We start from the raw sequence: 20,248 nt of genomic DNA, 5'->3' as shown, positions 1-20,248 counted from the left end.
GAACACTGTTCCATCTCTTTCAGCAATTTCGCATACAAACTACGTACGTTGCACCATGTTACTTAAGAGATGTTAACAAACGTCGAACGGGAGCTCGGTAACGCGTGGTAACCGCGCAGCTTCTTTGCGCGTCTCGCTACCCGCTGTGCGAAAGCCGACTTCCACCGTGATGCCTTGGTATCACGATGTGTACCGGATGCCGTGGTGGTGCGCGTCGATCCTTTCTTGCGGCGAACCAGTCGCCCGTTCCCTGAAGGGTTGATAATTCGCCGATTAAATTGAAAACGGCGGGGCTAATTGTGCCGCGGCTGTATTATTCATTGGATCCGGCGGGGCCACAGCTTCGGTACACCTCGTGTTGCGGATCGAGTACCGTACTCGAGTACCGTACGCGGTCCCGCGGTTTTTATCCAGCGCGGAACAGACGCCGAATACGGCGCTTGTCCGAGAAAAAGGCCGGCTTTCCTTCTGCTGCCGCGTTCTTACCGCGAGTCAACGTTTTCGGCTCCGCTGTAATTGTTTTTGTTTTTGCTACTCTATCTGTGGGGTTTCCCTTAATCCCGTCGGAAATTTGTTGAATCGACAGACATGGGGGGTATCGAGGAATATAATGCAGCACGCTTTTTGTTTCTCGCGGATAAATAGGCAGTTGGATGGAATAAATGGTTTTTCAGGACTGGGCGTTTTCGATGAAGAAATTTTATATTTTTGGTCACTTGCATCGAAGAAACTGAAGTTTCAATCGGTAGTCGTTAGTTAAGTGATACAAGTAATACGACGAAAACGTATAGGAATATGGAACAGTATGACGAAAGCAAATACGTATACATAATATAAGTACAATTTACATTTATTTTATTAATATTATTTTATTAATATTATTTTATTAATTTATAAGTACAATTTCTGTCTGAGTTGAAAACGTATTTCAATTTTTCCACAAGCGTCTGCGTACATTCGTTAAGATAAATTCACTGGTAATGTAGTTCTGTAGATTTTAATAGCGAATTTGTTAAAGTACGTTCCGTTCCGTATAATCTTTTTTAGATTCCAACCAATAATTGTATTCACAATCCATGCTCTTTGGGAAATGATACTGCTCTATCTGCATCTGCGGCATGTTTCGTGGCCCCGGACCATCGGCGTCCACCTGTATCGAAAGGCAGGCTTCACAACCCAGAAAGGGCGTGATTTTACGAGCGAGACTCTGGAAAAAGCATCGGGATGCCACGCGGTGCAATAGTTATTAATAACAACCGCGGCCTCGTATATCGTGGATAACGATTCCGAAATACGGACGGTTCGCGCGCCGCGATTCGGCTGTATGATAATCGTCCCTAATAACACACGCGGAACACCGGTTTAACATCCGAAACGGGGGATTACAGCGTTGAAAAATGTATCATGGCGTGGCCTCGCGGTTGGTTATATTGAAATCTTTTCGCGTACCACCAGCGGCGGCTTGCCTCGATACGAGTATGTACGCATATGGCCATAAGCTGCTCCGGAACAAATGATGCTACCGACACTTTGCATCCGGTTGCAGGGATGAATTCACGTCGAAACGGCCCTGTACACACCTCGTGACGTTAAAAGGTTTTGTCAGCGATCGTTAAGCGATCGTCTGGATGGGCAACTTGGCCACCAGGTTGCCTCTTAAAGCGTGCCTCCCCTCGAAACGTCCCAAGCGTAATAGGGAAGACGAAGGAATTAGCAATTTCGTCAGGCACCGATGTCCGAGAGACCGAGCTTAAAGGGCTGTTCTTCGTTCCGATATAAACTATCCCGGGCAAATGATGATCAGTCTTATGCATAATTTCCGCCGTTCAGTACCGAGAGATCGTACTTGAGATCCGATAAAAATTACATGATATAATGTAGGACGTTGGGCGATTCGTAGCCCACGGCTAATCGGCCGTCGATTCGTATCGTGGCGTTTTTATCGGGGCTCCGGCCACGAAACACGATTACGCGCCGGATCATGTCTTTAAGTCGCGGTGCCGACGATGTTTTCTCCCCCGTGGACACGACGACCGCGCTCCTTGCCCAGGCCTATAACGTTCTCCATAAAAATCCTTAAACGAGATAAGAGCCTTGTTAATCGATACACCGTGAACGAACGATCTATACGCAGCTCCGAATGGAAAAGGCCAGTTCGATTGTGACCGCACCAAACGAACGCCAAGAACCGCGAGGCCGCGACAGAATTGTCCGGCCGTTTCTTGCCACGCGGCTCTCTCGCAATTTGACAATACAGTAGCGTGAACGAGGATTTGCTGGGAGAATAAAGTATTTTCTTTTGAAAAATTGATTTCGCTGGTAGAAAATACGATTGAGTATCACGGTAGATGCGTACTTGATAAAATGTTTTAGCAAAGTTAGGTAACAAAAAGCTGAAATAGATACAATATGAAACACAGTTCACCGATTCGCCTGGGCAATTGGCTTTAATTTGTACTTGCTTCAAATTATAGCCATTGCGATGGGTATTAACCATTCTATATTCTTTATCGTTGAAAAAATACGAATTGCAAATCGAATCGTACATTCTTGATGTACTATAATGGAAGCAATCAAGATGAAATAGTTTTCCAGGTTATAGGATTTAATCTAAAATAAGAACCTTGTATTTCTAAATATCGTATAAAAATTGTTTTATATGTTTTTGAATTTTAATTAACGATATTTTATACGCTTATACAAGTCTTTTCTCATAAAATTACGAGTTCGCGTAGCTTGTTCGATATCGACAAGAAAGTAATGGATGTAGAGTACACAAACTATAATTATGTTTTCGTCAGTGTTGTTAGCGTACTGAGATTACCGCGCGAAGCATTTTATACGATCCCGAACAATCTGTAGGAACATTCTTGCATTTAGTTACGCCATTGATTGAAAATTATCGGCAGAAAATGTCTTAACGGCGGAAAAGATCGGATCTCGCGTTCTTTTTGCGTTAATGACGAATGCGTTTTGGTTCGATGTCAGAAAATATATTGAGAGAGTAATTTTATTATATGTACACGCTTGTTAAGTATTTTTCAGCCGGAGTTTCCTTTAAACTGCAAACAGTTTACGCAATCTCGTTGCTCGTAGCAAATGAGCCTAGCAAGAAGTACATAAGGAATTTACTCGATAAAACTACGTAAACGTATACAACAAATAGAACGATGATTCGCGGATAGAAAAATAAAAGATACGAAACGGGATATTTCAGATATTATCTCTCTTTTATTAAATAGCGAATTGATATAAAACTTACAAAATGATCACGGAATGTTTATCTGTGATTATTCGAAATCTATTTTTGCAACAAGTAAGATTATCGACGTTAATTAAATCTGTGGAAGTGTGGATACTAAAAATCTATAAAAAAAGGTGGAGGAAGAAAGAAGAAAAAGTATTCGAAAGGTATAGTGAAAGCAGAAAGGAAATAGTTTCTTATCAGAAGCAGTCACGAGCGTAGCTCGTTTATTACTGCGAAAATAATGTTATCTGTGCGTTAAGTTCCACCTCGAGCCGAAAGAAGTTAATTAGGCTTCGGCAATTATGCAAAGTGTCGAGACCACTGTCCGGTCTGATAACTTAACGACATCGATTGTCGCTGTTACAAGATACTTAAAACAGCCAGCCTTCTCGGCGCTTATCTTCCTCGCGTTTAAACCTTCGGCGATTTTGTTTGCTCAAAGTTAATTTCGTTTTTACTCGTTTAACTCGTAACGCTTCATCGAGGAAAGCTGTGTTACGATACAAAGATTACGATGTTTATTTAAGAAATTTATACCACTTTACTCGCGAGCAAAGTTACGTTTATCAGCGATATCATTTTTATCGAGTATTTTATATATCTTTCACCTTTCACGCTTTAGTAAGCAATTTCCGACCAAACAAAGCTCAACAATCTGCTTCTTTATTTTACAAAAAGGAATATCGATGCTGCCTCGCTATCACCAACCTCGATTTTCAATTTCTCAAACATCTCGCATCCTACTGCTTGATACATATGCATTTCACTTGGAGTAAAATACGAGCGCACCTATTGCTCAAACATCTTCCAATATAACCATCGTAGCCATTTGATATATATTTAACAGTTTGTTTAAAAAAGACTCAAAAGTCCACTTCCCATTCCATAGAAAAACTTGCAAGTAACGCGATGTCGACGCTATCTGTACGATCAATCTCGTTACTGCTCACGTTACTGCAAACTCACGTTACTGCTAAAATAGCTATTTCACTTGGAGGAAAATTTGTTTATTTGCTATTGAAACGTCTCTCGCTAAGCTACCACGATGTATCTGTCAGGTATATTACTTACTTTTATTTTCGAATTCAAATAATAAAAGATATCGTTCGAATGTTTTCAACAATCACGATTAAATGTCAATTTTTCACCTGAATTTCACGTGCGTTCTCTCGCATACATAAAATACCCCACCGCCTCTTACCGATCCGCCTCAAGAGACCGACGAGAAACGCATTAAGAGCGGTCGTGTCCGTGGAAGGCCGTCGGTAGTGGAAATATCGGGGCCAGGATAGATAAGGGAGCAAGGAGAGACAGTTGCAGGAGCAAAGATAGAAGGAGACGGGGAGAAAAAGATCTTGGTCGAATGAGACTGTCCTATTACCCGGCAATACGGTAATGAATCTCGATCGGATGCAAATGAGCTAATTCCAGGGGAATATGGTAGGTAGGTCGAAGTAACGCGGTCGATCGAGAAGGTGGCCGTTTTATACGGGCTGGTGGAGAACGTACGGTTGTGGTGTGTGCGTCGGGGCGAATAAAGGGCCGGTTGCAAGGGTCCGAGTGGCCCGTAGGGCACGTGCACGCACGCATACATTAACACGCGCGTGCTGGCTGCTGACGGAGCGCTCGAGCGGACCAGAGGGAGACCCGAAGCGGATCGGCACACAGGCCGCAGAGCAACACACGCAGACGTTTTGGCGCCACGCCGTGAATCGAGAGCCAATAAATCCACGCTGCCTCATTACTAAGCTTGTCTCTTTAATTGAAATCTCGTGTTTTTCCAAACGCACGCCTCCTTTTTGTCGATCTCCGCGAGAACTTCTCTCTCCTTTTTTCTCTCACTCTCTACCCTTCGCACACGGCGATTTTATTATAAAACTGTGAAAGCGAGGAGACACCTCGCGGCCAACGATATCTTCTCACCCGTTCCACTACCGAGATCCAGAGAACCGTCCTTCGCCGTTTCTTCGTTCCTAGTGGTCTTGTTCCTCCTCTTGTCGTCTGCTGCCGGTATCCAGAAAGGATTTATGCGTCTCGTTCGATCCGCGTACGTTCCGTGATCCGTTTCATCGCCGCTCCGCCTAATCGCTTCGTCACGTCCTGGCCTCGCGTTTTTCAATAAAACCTAAGACTGAGACATCGAATGTTCTACCGAGGTTAGCGTGGACGAGAGTATCAAAGGTGGATGGATTTCTTGCCGATAGCTGGCGATCGACAATGGTCGTGGAACGGACTCGTTCGTGGCGTGGGAATGTCCTGGAATTGTCTACGCCTTTAAGAAATTGTCCTTATAGAAGAAACGTTCTCGGTTTTGTGCTTGCGATTCGCAGAAGTGTGAGTCGACAGAGTTAATGATATTGCGAAACTTTAACGGGTATCGCAGAAATAGTACATGCATTTATTAACTTTGGAAAGTGGTCGATGTTAATGGATTTCTGATCGGGAGGTCTATAAATGACAATTCGCGCGTCATGATAAAACGTTTAACGAGATCGCGAGTGATTCGTATACATCGTATTACGTATTTTTAACCAGTTACTTCTTATCGTAGATATAACAAAGAATCTTCTTCTATGAAGGTACAAAGAGGACTATTTTTAGCCGACTTTTTAGCTCGAAAAGCACGAAACACTTCACCAAACCCAATTAAGACCCAATCTCACCTCGTTCCACTAATTACCTCGCTTATTGCAACAAATATCCAATCGCCCGAATCTTTGCCCCATACACGGCGCTCGATCGAACGAAACCAAAGGAATCATACGCGTATCCATTTTTCCGAGGAACGTTGCAAAGTAAAAAAGCGTGTTCGATCAGAGCGTGAAGGTGCGACGTGACGCAAGTCGGAAGGGGAAAGCGAGCATTGTCGAACGGAACTCGACGTCAACCTATTCCCTCGATCTCCGTCGAACCGTCGATCTCGATTCCATCCATTTTTCTATACGTCGATTTCGATCGGTAGACGCGTGTTTCGCAACGCCACGAGACCAGAATGTCATAACGCGTGTCAATCGGACGTTTTCTTCGTCACGAAAGCTGCGTTCGAGCGAGACCGATGCTTTTTGTACGTAGCCAGCCAAGCGTAATCTTAACCAGGTTAACGTAAAAAGACTAATCACCGAACTACGGACGTTTTTCCGCGGCGGAAAAACACGCAACCGTGACAATTCGCCGTGGAATTGGATGATTTTGCGGTATTGGATTAACAGCAAAATGTTTTCTCCAGCAACGCTACGTTCGTACAGGGAAAACGTGATAGAAGCGTGCCATTACGCTCCCTACGCGAAATTGTATCGTCTGGAAGAGCCGAGTATCGTTGCACGAACGATTCCTTGTTTCTAACGTAGATATCTGCGATCTTGTGCATCGTTTTGCATGTTGTGTTTGCGTTCTTGCGGTTTTAACGAGAAGCGACGAACGTATGATGAAAGTATAATAGGATTGTGTTTGAGGTTGCAATCGAATTAGAAGACGCAGCAGACGAGGCTTTGTTTCTCACGCGTTCCTCGATCATCGATTCTTTTTTTAAAGATGTATGGATAATTCTTCTTATTCCGACTTGTTGGTCGAAAATATATAACGCGCTCAACTTGAAGGCCAAATACGTTTGAAGTTTACCTGTATGTATCGTGAAGAAAGAGAACTTACCAGCGTTAAAATTAATATCAAGCCGTCGAACAACCAACAAACTACAGGCAACTACTAACAAGAAATTAAACGTTTCTAAACATGCTACGAACAGCATCCTTTGTATCTCATCCATTACCCCAGGCAATGAAACTAGAAGGCAGCGAAGAAACGACGGAAGAAAACACGGCACTGGTATCACCGGTGAACAACGATAACGACAACGAGGGCAAAAACCAGGAGACCAGGAAAGAAACGATCCATATCAATTTATCCGATCGGAAAATGATCACGGAGCCGGTCGAGGAGCAAATTCTCTATCTCTCTCTTGTTGATCCGCCGTAGCGGTGTGGGTCGCGCGAGCGAACCGCGACGCGCTCGTTAAAGATCACAGCTGAAATATCGCATCCCCGGTGCGTTCGAGTATATTTGAGCCGGACCTCTGGTTACGTGTCCTCGTGGCTGTCGCCGTGAAAAAAGTTTGAGTCCCTTGCAAGACAGCATCCTGCCGGTCAGTGATCCTGGCGTCGGCTCGGCCGTGGTCGTTTCGCTGTAGGTATATATTCAGCATGGGCGCGCGGTCCACGTTCCAGCTTGTGACGAAACGCGTATCGAGTAGAAAGAGAGCAAGAGCAACGGTAAAACGGGAGAGGGAGAGAATGGAAGAACGAAAGGAGAAGGGAAGAAGAGAGAAGTAGTGAAAGAACAGAGGGCAGAGGCATAGCTGGCGCATTATCACATACGTTAAGTTTTTCTACCTCTATTGGCCCAGAGCGAGGCCACGAAAAACGACTGATTAATCGAACCAACACGGCGAACATTCTTGCGGCCGCATATACAGCCTCGAGAACCAGTAGCAGGCTTGCCTCTCTTCTGGAACACCACACCCGACGCTCCTACATTCGCACGGATGTCGGGAGAAGAGACACGAGGCGGCACCACTGAAAAACCCTCTCTTCCAATACCGTCAGAGACCCAGGCCCAGTTCCGCCGATGTCTCTTCGGACGAAAACCGGAATGCGTTTCTTATCCGGCCACCCGATCGTTCGTGAGTGTCTCTCTCTTTCTGGCTGTCTGTCTCTCTCTCTCCCTCTCTCTCAACTTACAATTAACGCCGGTACAATACCATACGGATTACGGATGGAAAAAGATTTCAGGGAATCGGTCTCGTTGGACGCTAACGCCAAGCGATTTCGAGTAATGGTTTGCCAGTATGGAAGTGATTTTTCAGATTGCATTTCTATGAAGTAATTTTGAAGGGGATGAGTGTGGGAAACGGGTTGAAAAAGATGTGACGCGCGTTGAAGGTTGAACCTAGTTCGACAGGAAGAATCGATAGCGACGTTAGTGATAGGAGATTTAAGTGGAGTTCTGGCAATTGGTTCTTCGATAGGGGAGGCTTTGGAAAAGGGATTTGAGATGCGTTTAAGGAAGTTTAGAGTTTAAACACGAGAACACGATTAATATCGCGAAAAGTGTATCTTCGTATATCACGCGTTTCCATAGTGTTCTTGTATCCGGTGATTTTCCACAAATGTTTTGTCAAATTTTATAAATTCACATCAGACAACTGGAAACCAAACACGATCGTCAACGACTGAAAAGAAAGGGAAACGACCCTAAAACTCTCCTACCCTCCGACGTTCCTCTTTACACAAGGTGTGGCAAACGAAAATGCCACTTACTATGCCGACACATCACTTAGTTATTACATACATGTCGCGTTTCCCCCGCCGCGTTTGAGCGTTCTGTTTCAGCTCGCCGTGTTTCTGCGTTTATCCCCGCGCGAACTCTCACCCTCTGTAGAGCAACGCCGGGATCGAAAGGCAGCTCGTCCTCGGGACGGACATTCCGCGCAGCCGGTGTTAGGCAAAGTTAAAGTTTACACCGTTCGGCTGCCGGCTCGGCTTGGAACACGTGGTCGCACCATGTGTGGATGCAAACCTCTGCCCCCCGTATTATGACTGCTCGTAAGGCACGTTTGCGGTACGCCTACGTCTTCTGATCTGTTTCGTCTTATCGACACGTGTCGCGAAATGGTGATTTTCTACCGTTGATACGACAATGGTAATTTTCAGAGTCGACTCTGTCGGTTTCTGTTTTTTCGGGCGAGGGGAGCAATTTTGTTGAAAAGTCGATTCGCAGTAGTATAATAGAATTAACGAAATCGATCAAATTAATAGAACTGTTAGTTCGAATAGAAGCGCAGCGATTAGTTTAGAAAGAAGGAAGAGGACTTTTTGTATAAATTTATAGATTGGCGTTAAAATCGTCGTATATATAGAATCGTTTATATGGATGTTTACAGAATCAACCATATGAATTTTGAAATACTTTTCAGTATACTATAACTGCGTAAACACGTTCGATAGATGGCATATGACGAGAGAAGAGGCCTGTGTCCAGGTTCGCGCATTCTTCGGGGGACTAAATGCTCGGTAATTTTCGGGCATTACCCCAACTGGTTAATTCGTGTTACGTGAAGCGGGAAAAATAAGACTCAACCGCCTATTTCAGCCTGAAATCATTTGCATTTACTTCACGGCGATTACGGAGTTCGTGGCTAATAAAATTTGAGCAGCTCGAAGACTTCATCATCGATATCGCACGCAAATCTACACGCAACCTTCAATTTGCTGCACGCGATGCCGATCATCAGTGTGAATTCCGGTAATACCGTTTGCCCGTTTAACGGGAATCTCTCCGTCGAGGCAACAAAATTTTACGGGAAAGTAAGAAACTTTACCCTTCTATGGACTCGTAAAGACACATTGTCGTCAAGTGTCTGAATATACGACGATATCGTCCAAGGTGAGAATCATGGGCTGTTATGCGTATCGTATGATGTTTTAGGGGTGTCCGATCTGCCAAACTGCAAGCGGTAACGTCCTAACATTAACGACGATCGTGCTTCTGAAGTTAACATTCACTTGCCGAAGATTGGTTCTGCAGATAATAAAAGTAATAAAAATAAAGCGTAACAGCGTCTGTACTTTTGATAGAACGAGCGAAAGAATAATTCGTAAGAGGAAAAGTTGCGATTCGATACTCGCGAGTTTTCGAAAAACTATTATGGAACAAAATTTCGAAAATCGTTACTTAGACGAATCATCTAAAGCTATCTAAAAGATAGAAAAATTCAGAAGATACGGATAAATATATTACGCCTTTCGGTTGTAAAAATATTACGATTACGAAGTATATATTTCTCCAGCGTATCTGATAGAAAGATCAGATCTCCAATATTTTACTATACAGCTTTGCTATTCGACCAATTCTAACAAAACCATTGACTGAAACCTTAACCAACGTCGAAACTCCGAACCACCCTCTACGATGTCGTATCGTTTCTCAAAATCAGGATAAAAAAAAGAACAGATACCAACTCTAAATTTCCTCTTGTTCCGACCTGCCAACTCTTCTCCTTCTCCCATATTATTCCCAACAGATAAGCATGCACGCCACGAGCGAGGCGGATGGTATAGATAGAGGCGCGCGAGAGCGATTTGGTGACATCAAAGTTTAATAAGCGCCATAAGCCGATCCGAACTGCGGCTAAAACTCGTCGAGCAATAAAAGCGGCAATAAAGCGTTCGCCTTTCTCACGTCCCGTGGGTGGAGGTTGTACAACGTCAGACAGAGAAAGTAAAAAGAGGGGGTTGAAGCGTGGCTCGCTTGCATGGTGGTTAACCGAAAGGTTAGAAGGGCGGGAACACATTAGCGGTGGAAGGTGGCGTGCTCATAGAGACGTCCGGTCGCCCAATTACTCCCGCATTAAATCAATGTTCCTACGGGCTTGGGCCATTCCGGCATCCCGGTAATAAACCGTGGCGAACATATCTGCACGACTTACGGTTCATCCCTTCGCGTCGCAGCCACCCCCGTGCCGCGACGCCGCGCTAGGGTGAAACCGGGCCGGGACGCTCGAGAAATGTGCTCTCTGTCGTAATATTTGGCTTTAAATCATGTCCCGCTGACAGGCCCCACTTTCTTCGCACCTTCTGATTCATCCGCGACACCACGCGCACCAACTTCTGATCTCGATTCTCTCATTTATTTCGTTCCTTGTCTCGTTCTCTCTCTTTCTCTCTCTCTCACTTTGCCAGGGTTTTCTCTCTTTAACATAGTTTCACGATTTTCCAGTTTCAGTTTCACGGCGATAAGAATGGAGAAAGAGGACGTCTTTTAGGTGTCTTTTTTTTTACTTTTGGGGTGAATTTTAGCGTTGTTGTAGGAGTTACGTTGGGCGAGTGGAATCGATGGTAGAGAAAATTGCGATATAGATATTTTTGTTAACGTAAAGTTATTAAAATTGATTCTATGCGACTTCGAGATTAATGGCGTATCGTGGCATAAACCTATCTCGCTACTGAAATAGGTGAAAATAGCTACAAAGTTGGGGTTGAAAACGTATTTTACGAAACGTCTCGGTTATTGTTAGCTGTTTCCTAAACCAAAGCATTAGCTTCCAATAAAAGCAAACTGCAAGGAACGAACGAATTGAAAAGCTTGCGAATTCGTTCGACAGAGAGTTTTTTCGAGGGTCTCGCTACTCGTCGAAGTCAAACGAAGTGAAGTCTATGGCCGCGCTCAACCGTGAGATTAGCCTCGCGCACAATTTACGACGGCGATCTTATTCACAGCTAGGCTTTCATATAAAAGCTTTTTCCTGTAAGCTGTGATACGTTCTCTCGGGTCTTGAGACTGGCGTATAGGGGACCGGGCAAAGATCGTACACCATAACAAATTAATATAATCGATATTGTTGCATTCGTCGAGGAAAGTACGATTTTAAATCGCTATTTATATGGATTTTATTTTGAAGCTTCTTGAATTGCTATATGCAGATCAGATATTTATGAGATATTATACAGTATGCTCGTAATTACAGAAATCATGTCGGATGACTTATAGGTAACTTATAATTACGTACGTAACATCTTACCCGTAATTCATACGGGACACTCGTTTATCTTGAATGAAATATTCTTCAAGATAGATTTCTGATACGACTTAGTATAGTTTTTTTTATTATATTTTTATCTCACACGTATAACATTGATTTATTAAGATCCTGAGCTATTTAAATGTCCCGCAGCTTATAATCAATCGCAATTGTCTCAATCTTTATGGAAATAATCCAAGCACTTTATTGTCTGTTATCATTAAATGTATTATTATTAGGATTTTTGATAATATACGAGATTAACAAAGTTTTTGTGTTCGCTTGTTCTAGGTATCGAGATGACGCTCTCTGTTGGACAGACAGGTAAGATGACTTGCAGTTAGTACAAGAATTAGTAGAAGAACAATTCTTCTTTCTAGGATTATCTGTATTTATAAAATGCTATGATTGGCAAATATTTTTCCATACGTATATGTAATATTTCCGGTAGGAATTGCTCGTTAGGACATCTTTGTTTTTCTATTTTTCATTCGTGACAGGTGCTACAAACATAATATTAACCCAGACGAACACGTTTCAAACGTGTTACACAGAACACGTTCCTCAAATATTATCAAACTCAATCTACTCTTTCTCAACTCGAGTTATTCGCCACTCGTTCCTGCTTTCTTTCACTTTCTCCGAAACTGTCCAACCAACTTTACGATTTCCTGTCTCAAATCGCTTCCAACAAAGCCACAAATACCATCAGAAAATATTATTCGAATTACCGCGAAAAACACGTACCTATCTATCGATCACGCGTATTCCATGCAAACCTTGAACTGATATCCGTGAAATTAGAAAAGATCCGTGACGAAGACTCGAGAGTCGAAAGACACACCCGGTGAGGCGTTAGGCGTTGGTAACACCGTTTTAAACGATCCTTCGACTCTCGATGTATTCCCTCCCGCGAGGACCGACAGATGCAGAAAAAGAGAAACTCTTGGAAAAAACGAGAGGAAGGAGAAAAACGAAGGAACAAAGATCGAAAAAGGAAAAAAACGTGACGGAGAAAGACAGAAAAGGTAGCGAAAACAGGGAACAACTAGGGATATAGAGGAGCGAAGGGGCGAGGTGAATAATACAGAGAGATTGACGTCGCTACGCAATTCCATTGTTTAAAGTGAGCACGGAAAGAGAGAGAGAACGGAGACAAGCGGTGGAAGCAATGAGCAAGGCAACGAGCTTTGCCACGAGGTTCTTGCCCACTGGTATAAATCAACTCGCGAGTGACCAAACCACTCCGCCATACGATCCGCCGTATACACCGGCTACATCAAATTAGCGACACTTCTTTCGATCGACATGTCGATGCCGGCTTTTTGCCCTTCCACGAATACTTTCTCTCCGCTCTGACTATTCGCACGCCGCTTCAAATCCACTTTTTCCAGCGGATGGTCCACGTTCTGCGCCGTTCCGCTTATTTGCGTGTGATGAGGTTTCAAATAGGAAAACTATTTGCTGGTATCGTAATGTGTACTATTACGGGCAACTCGATCTTGAACGATGCGCAAGAAAGTATCTGAATATTATGCGTAGAAATCTCATACGAATGTATCATGCGAATGTATTACGCATAATCGTGATAGTTGTGTTTTATTTATAGCGTTAACGAAATTTCAAACTTCGTATAATATAACACACGTAATACGTGCGTAGAAGTTTTCCGTGACAAGCGTTTAAGTATGTGCGATCCAAGATCTAATCTTTCATTAGATTCTATAATCATCTCTCTTTGTAGCAATTTCGACGCAGCTGTTCCAGTGCACATAAGCTACAGTTATAGCGAATGCGTGTTCTGACAAATTGTTCTAATAAATGCAGCAGAGTCACAAAGACGAAGCTGGACGCATCGTCGCAAAGAGTATTTTAACGAACTAGGCAGGGTCGTGAGCGTAATTTGCAAGATCGTAGAAGGATCCGGGACAGCTTTTCAGGGAAAGCTATTGTAAATGAATTCAACGGACGATGGGAAGTAATTAATGACGACACTTGGTTCGATGTAATTAGCCGAAACTGATCCAGCGCTAATTGCGAACAGCCGAACCACGATAATTAATAACGCTCGCACGACGTTATCGGCATACGACCGGCATACGACGTCTTTCCATCTTTTTTGTCTTTTTATAAGACGCCTGGGGACCACGTGCAAGGAATATGGCGTAATTGGTCCACCAGGTCTCATCGGTAAGAAGAACACATATTACCAGTCGATCGGCCAGCTTTTATTTAATTTATCGTTCATCCAATTGCATTTTTTGTCACCGAAATATACAGCGAAGCGAAAAAAGATCATCGACAAGACTCGAATCGAATCTTTCGCAATATAATTCATTTGACGTGTTTCTTGAAATATCGCTCTACGATTTGGTATATTACTTTTCTTGAAATATTTCAATGGAAAGTTTCCCTTCAAGTTCGAATTCTTTCAAAACACGCTTTGTTTCAAATAAAAAAATATCACGAATCATGGAGTTTCTTTCGTAATTATACTACGGTCTATATGAAAAAATCGAACATAAAACGATCAAATAAAATACATCTGCACGAAGGTTAACACCATGTAAGAAACTAGCTGGATTTACATAGAAACAGTGGAAATTGATACATTATTATAGGCGAACAACGATCTTCTGTGATATAGAATGGAACGTATCGTCGATAAATCGAAGCTCGACGAAAATGGTTCGTTTACGAGGTGGATGCATCGATCGATATAGGTGAATACATCGGCGATTGGACGATATCGTTGAAATATCGTTGGAATAATTTATACGCGTCGTTAATGAGCTGTTCATCTGGAAGAGATCGTTAGAGACAGGCAATTTATAAGTCGCGAAACAAAACTATCAGGATGGGAATTCGTAAAGCGGGCAATCTTGCGGAGGCCCTGTTCCCTCAGCCAGGTTAATAATTATTGAACTATCGATTAAATGCACCGGCGAGCTGATTGATCAGCGTTTATATCGCGAATACATCGGCCACGTCTGCTCCCTACAATTTTAAACCGGGTGCTCATCTTTCAAGTGCATCGCGACCCTCTAACTTTGAACGAGCGCGTACTGCCGATCGCGTTCGCGTGTGAGTCGCTTCTTCTACCGAGCTTAATGGCGTTGTTCGCCAGAAATTATCGATAATGAATGAAAAACGTGTCCGGATTACAGGCTGTTTGTGCTTTTCCTCTTTCATTCATCTTGTCCCTCTAATGATTTTAATTAATGTTACTCTCGTCGACTCTTAAGCGATACCGATAATCAAATTTTTACGAACTAAGGACGGATAAATGCCGCCGTTGCTTTTTTATCTCAATTTTCTAATTGTGCAATTACTCGGTTTTACGACCGTTGAATTAAATTACGTTCCATTTAACCGCGGTGTTATTTAGATATATTTATGTCATAAACCATCGTGATGCGATGTCATTCGTTATCTTCTTTCTTATCTCTTATCCTCTTTCTAATCCTCTAATATCTGTTTCCTTGCGATACAACGTCGATTATTATTTATCCAGGAAAATATTTTCATTCAATGGATACCAATTATATCCATTCGTAACTCTTTGTCCTCTGACAAATTCGAATAAATGGAGTTCTGGCAACTGTACTCTCGGATCCAAAGGACTATCTCCATTAACCAAACACAACTCGACCTTACATAAAAAAAAAACTAATTCATCGGTGATCGATCGCGCACCGATCGCGATAAGGTCGGCCCGCTATCGTAATAACAGAGGAACGACGGGTCGTTTGCCGGAAGCCGTGATCGGCTCGAGCCAAGGATACGCGTCCCGGCCTGGTATAAGCCTGGTCTCTTAAACAACCGCGTATTTTTTTGCTGGCGTTCGATTTAACTGGATGTCGTTACTACGCTCGGCATTGTTGTCCGCCGATTCGTTCATCGATTCATCCTTACTTTCCCGCTGAACGTTGCTTCTACGTGTGTCTGTCCATCCTCTGCTCCGTACCTCCTCTTTATCCATCGTTCTATCTCTTTTCCTCCATTACCATGGCCGATAAGTTGGTCTTCGTTCGGCCTGGCCTGCCGATCCGATCCGATCCTATATTTATTGTATCGAGAAGACCAGAGCCGCCGCATTCCTCGCGCATGCGCCGCCCGTAATGAGCGGTCTCCAGTCCTGTCTGTCTTTCCATCCCGTCCGTCCATGCGTCTGTCCAGCCGACCGGTCGTAGCCCCCCTCGCTCACCCTTTCACCCTTCCACCGCCTCCACCTCCACCTTGGCCTCCTCCGCCTCCACGTTCCTCGCCCTCTTCGGCTTCTTCGTCTTTCTCGCTCGAACTCCTCCGCCTTTCAAGATCGTAGCTCTTCTTCTTTCTCACGTTCTCTTCTCCTTATTCTTCTACTTTTGCTTCTGCCTCTTCTTCTCCGCGTGTTGTTGCTGCTGCTGCTGGTTGCTACTCCGGATCGGTGGCTTCTGGATCCTCCTCGAGCATCGGGGATCGACGATCATCGCAGCTTTACGGGAAACGCGTTCGTTGGCCTGCCCCTGTTCGCTAAGAGAATCCGGGGTTAGATTCGCTCGGAATTATTGCAATATCATTCGAGATATTGGTGTTTTATTTCAGAAATTTCCACACCATGTAATGTACGTACTATGCGTGGCACACGTTGATATCGGAATAGTTATACGGTATAGTATAATACGAAGGTAGTCGTTAATAGTTCGAGTTCCCGACTGATCTCGAAGGAATTATAAGCGATATCGAGTCGAATCTCGATAGCGATTTTCATCGAATCGCGCTAATATCCGAGAACCTAAATACGAATCTCCCTTTTTTTTCTTATCGGTAATACGATCCCAAATGAAGGATGAATAATTCTCTCGCTCTTGAAAATTACCAGGAAATTATTAAATAATCAATTTCTAACGACATCAAAGAACACCAGCTTCTTCTTCGATTTCAATGCTACGTAATAATAGAATTTTGAAAAAGCGCGAGAATTCACAAAGATATAAGAAAAATTGTTTTCTCGAGAAAACAATGTAGTAACTTCGTTCGATGCAATATGCTGGACTGAAAGATTGACGAGAAAGAAGGGAACAGGGAGAACTCCGTGTAGAAACGCGGATAACGAGGCAGTGGCCAAGCCAATAGGAAAGATTCGCTTCCGTGGTTTGCTTATCGATTCAAATCGCGTGCAGCGTGTATGAATGAAGGAATGAGTGGGCGAGTCGAGCCACCGGTTGAATGGAAGGCCCACGGGTGACCACAAGGCACACGCGCGCGTACAAACATCTCTCTTTCTTTCTTTCGTTCTTTTGCACGCTCTCCGTCTCTCCGTCTCTGTTTCTCCGTACGTTTCGCCGCCGCGCCTTCCTTTTCTCTCTATCGTACGGTTCTCTTCGTATACTTGACCCTTGCGGCGAGAATCCGATGAAATCGTTCGACGCCATCCACCTTGGAGCTTTCACGGTGTGTCGCGGTGTCTTCTTCGATTCGTCTCCCTGTTGCAATCGATATGAGATAAGCGAATGGTCATTCGCATTATACATCTTCTTAACATCGACTAACGTGATTTATAATTTTCTTCTTTGATGCGATCGATAAATGAGAATGTGATCCTTTTGGAAAACTTACAGATAGCTCCGACTTGATGGTATTTTAAAACTATAAGATATTTCGATGTATCGATTAATCAGCTGAGTTCTCCTTTTACACGCGATCTAATATCTATGCGATAGATCGTCGATGTTACAAGAAAAGGAAGGGAAACAAATTGTATTTCAAAGAAGGCAGACTCCAACGACGCGCGCCAAAAACTCGGAAATTTAGCATTCTGCGTAAATCAAGTACAACTTCTTAATGCTCGCAAAACATTGTACACAGCGTGTACTTCCCTAGTTAAACTCGAAAATGATTTGAACGTGTAACCACATAGTCTATTCACGTAGACGTACTTACGTTTACGCGTAAACGAAAAAATCCTTAACGGGCGTAAGAGCGGTCGTGTCCAGCTGGCCGCGAAACTATCGTTACAAGGATCGTCCCGGTACAGTTTCCGTTTCTTCTGACAGTTAGCCGGGGCGACAGTTTTACATCCGTTCGATTCATTAATTCAGAGCTCGTCCGCGATGTCTTTTATCGGGTGGCTACCGTCCGAGGTTAACGATTCCACGTAAGAAGCCCCAGACTCTCCCTCTAATAGCTTGTATCGGCATTCCTGCGATTCAAAAAATGTGCCAAACCGCTTCCCTCACCCTCGGCCTTTTGCATTCCGGCTTTTTTCGCCCCGTCATCGATATATATTTGCTACGTGGCGGATTTTCTTTTCGGCCTACGCGGGTTTCACGGTATTCGCTAATTAATATAATCGCGCGCCGCTCGTTGCTCTTCTTGCTCGTCCGCCTTTAATGGAAAATGTGTGGCGCGCAACCACTCGAGGACATCGTTTTCATCTTCTCGATGCCAATAGCGAAACCAGGTCTTCTACGTTAATCCTCTGTAACGCTCTACAACTTGGAAATTACTCACGTTCACAGATATCAACGCATCTGTCGGTTTTGGTATGGAACGCGAGTTAATCTTATTCCAGATGATTTTAGATTCTACGGATATAAATCTTGTATTTCGTATTACGAATATGACTGTAACGATGTGTCGATGATGCGAGATGGATAAACGTTAGGTTGGTTCGTATGAAATGTTCTCTATCGAGGTGCATCAATGGCATCTGTTAAATTTTATCTTCAATTAACAAGTATATCAAGGAGAAGGGGATTTGACGTAAACCACGCATCTACGGTATTAAGAAGCTTCGTGACGAACACATCGAAACATAGTAATCCAGCTGAATAATTTTCTTATCCACGGATTATTAAAAAGATAGCTGTAACGATTTCGTTTCAACTCGCGAGTTCGCACTCGTCTTTCTCGAGTTAACAGGTTAGAATGGAAGACGCGCGAATGAAAGGCAGAAAACAGAGAGCTGACGTAAGAGGAAGAAGGAGGATCGGGAGCACGGCCGTTGGGGGGACACGCGTATCGCGGTGAAGCCAATTTCGAGAGCGCTTTGTGCGGCACGCTGCTAAAAATGCGTGGCGAATCGACAGCGAGGATCACAGGCTGACGGGGCAGCTTCAAGATCCATCCTGTCCCGTAGGATCTTGAACGGGCATCGGATCCGGTCAAAGCATTCCATTGTAGTGGCCGTGCTCTTCTAGAAACGATTCCACCGATCCGCTCGGATTCGTGGTGTTTTTCGCCATCTGCCGCCGCCGTGGTAAAGATCCCCCTATGATTGGCTTCTTCTCATCAGCGTAATGCGACAACATTAACCGGTGGCCACCGTTGCTTCCTCGTCTTCGTGTATCCTCCATGCGTATTCATGGCGACTAACTACGCGGTACGCGTGTATTAATTGACAAATAACTTTTTACCGCGATCGCTGGACCCGTATACGGGTCGCATTGTCCGCGATTATGTACGTCTCTGCGCGCGTGAGAGAGCTTTTCTTCTCTCTGTCTCTCTCTTTCTATTTCTTTCGATTTTTTCAGTTTTTTTCCTTATACCACCCTCCTTATACCCTGGTCGGGCTGCAGCGGCAATGAAATGCTGTTTTCCGAAAATGGCGCTGGAATGAGGACAGGTCTCCGGTAGCGGCGCGCACGCCGTCCTATCATTTAATTTGGTATCGGATACTTACTTCTGCCCTCCGTTGAAACCCTCGGCTTAAGCCTTTTCTTTGCGTCCTCCCTTCCATTCCGTGCACACACACGCCGCGCTCGACCAACCTTCGTGAACCCCGCGAGAGGTGCTTTTTGCCACGGACACACCGACCAGCTCCAAATCCATTTTTACTCCGTGCCGAGCTTAGAGAGAATGTTACTTGGTTCTTTCGTGCGTGATTCGTGCGAGAGGGGTTGTTCGAGGCAGTGCAGAGATCTTTGATACTTCCGCGTAGAAGACGTTTAAAGATATCGATGTTGTTAATTCTGTTGCTATGTATGTTTGATGTAAAAAATATAAAAAATCCATGAGATTCCTCTTATACGGTAGGAAGATATATTTGCGAAGAATTTGCGAATATCTTTCGACCGTCTTTTTTAAAAAGGTTTTGATAAATAAGAGAATTCTTTGTAAAGTTGGCAGAGAGCTTACAGAGAGCTGTATTAAAGATGTCGATAACTTGAGTCTTCTAATATTCCCATTTGAAGGTATCACCTTATTTATCACCTCGTGAATCGATTATCGAGTATTAAAAGAAACCAGGAAACCATTTAGCCTGCCATAAAACGTGTAACCGGTAATTACATATTACACACATGCTTTAATCGATTCGAGACAAAACACGGAACACTGTGTCTACATTCCAGAATTTATTCCAACATATCTATCGTGGCTACACGTTGATCAGAACAATTTCCACGTGCATGTAATTCAATTACAGATGATTAATACCGCATCGT

At 43.7% G+C, this 20,248-nt stretch overlaps 1 protein-coding gene across 3 annotated transcripts in view; it reads left to right on the top strand.

Moving 5' to 3' along the window:
- The window catches only part of LOC117158276 (protein trachealess), a 139,404-nt gene that overhangs the window by 20,387 nt on the left and 98,769 nt on the right, over positions 1 to 20,248 (top strand). For all 3 annotated transcript variants that reach the window (XM_033336993.2, XM_033336991.2, XM_033336990.2), the window contains exon 2: positions 12,111 to 12,143. In XM_033336993.2, the coding sequence (XP_033192884.1) occupies positions 12,111 to 12,143 (33 nt within the window). The remainder of the gene's footprint in view (positions 1 to 12,110; positions 12,144 to 20,248) is intronic.

Source organism: Bombus vancouverensis, chromosome 10 (genome assembly GCF_051014615.1).
Source record: "Bombus vancouverensis nearcticus chromosome 10, iyBomVanc1_principal, whole genome shotgun sequence".
Classification (NCBI taxonomy): Eukaryota; Metazoa; Arthropoda; class Insecta; order Hymenoptera; family Apidae; genus Bombus; species Bombus vancouverensis.
This window is presented reverse-complemented; position numbering and strand designations above follow the sequence as displayed.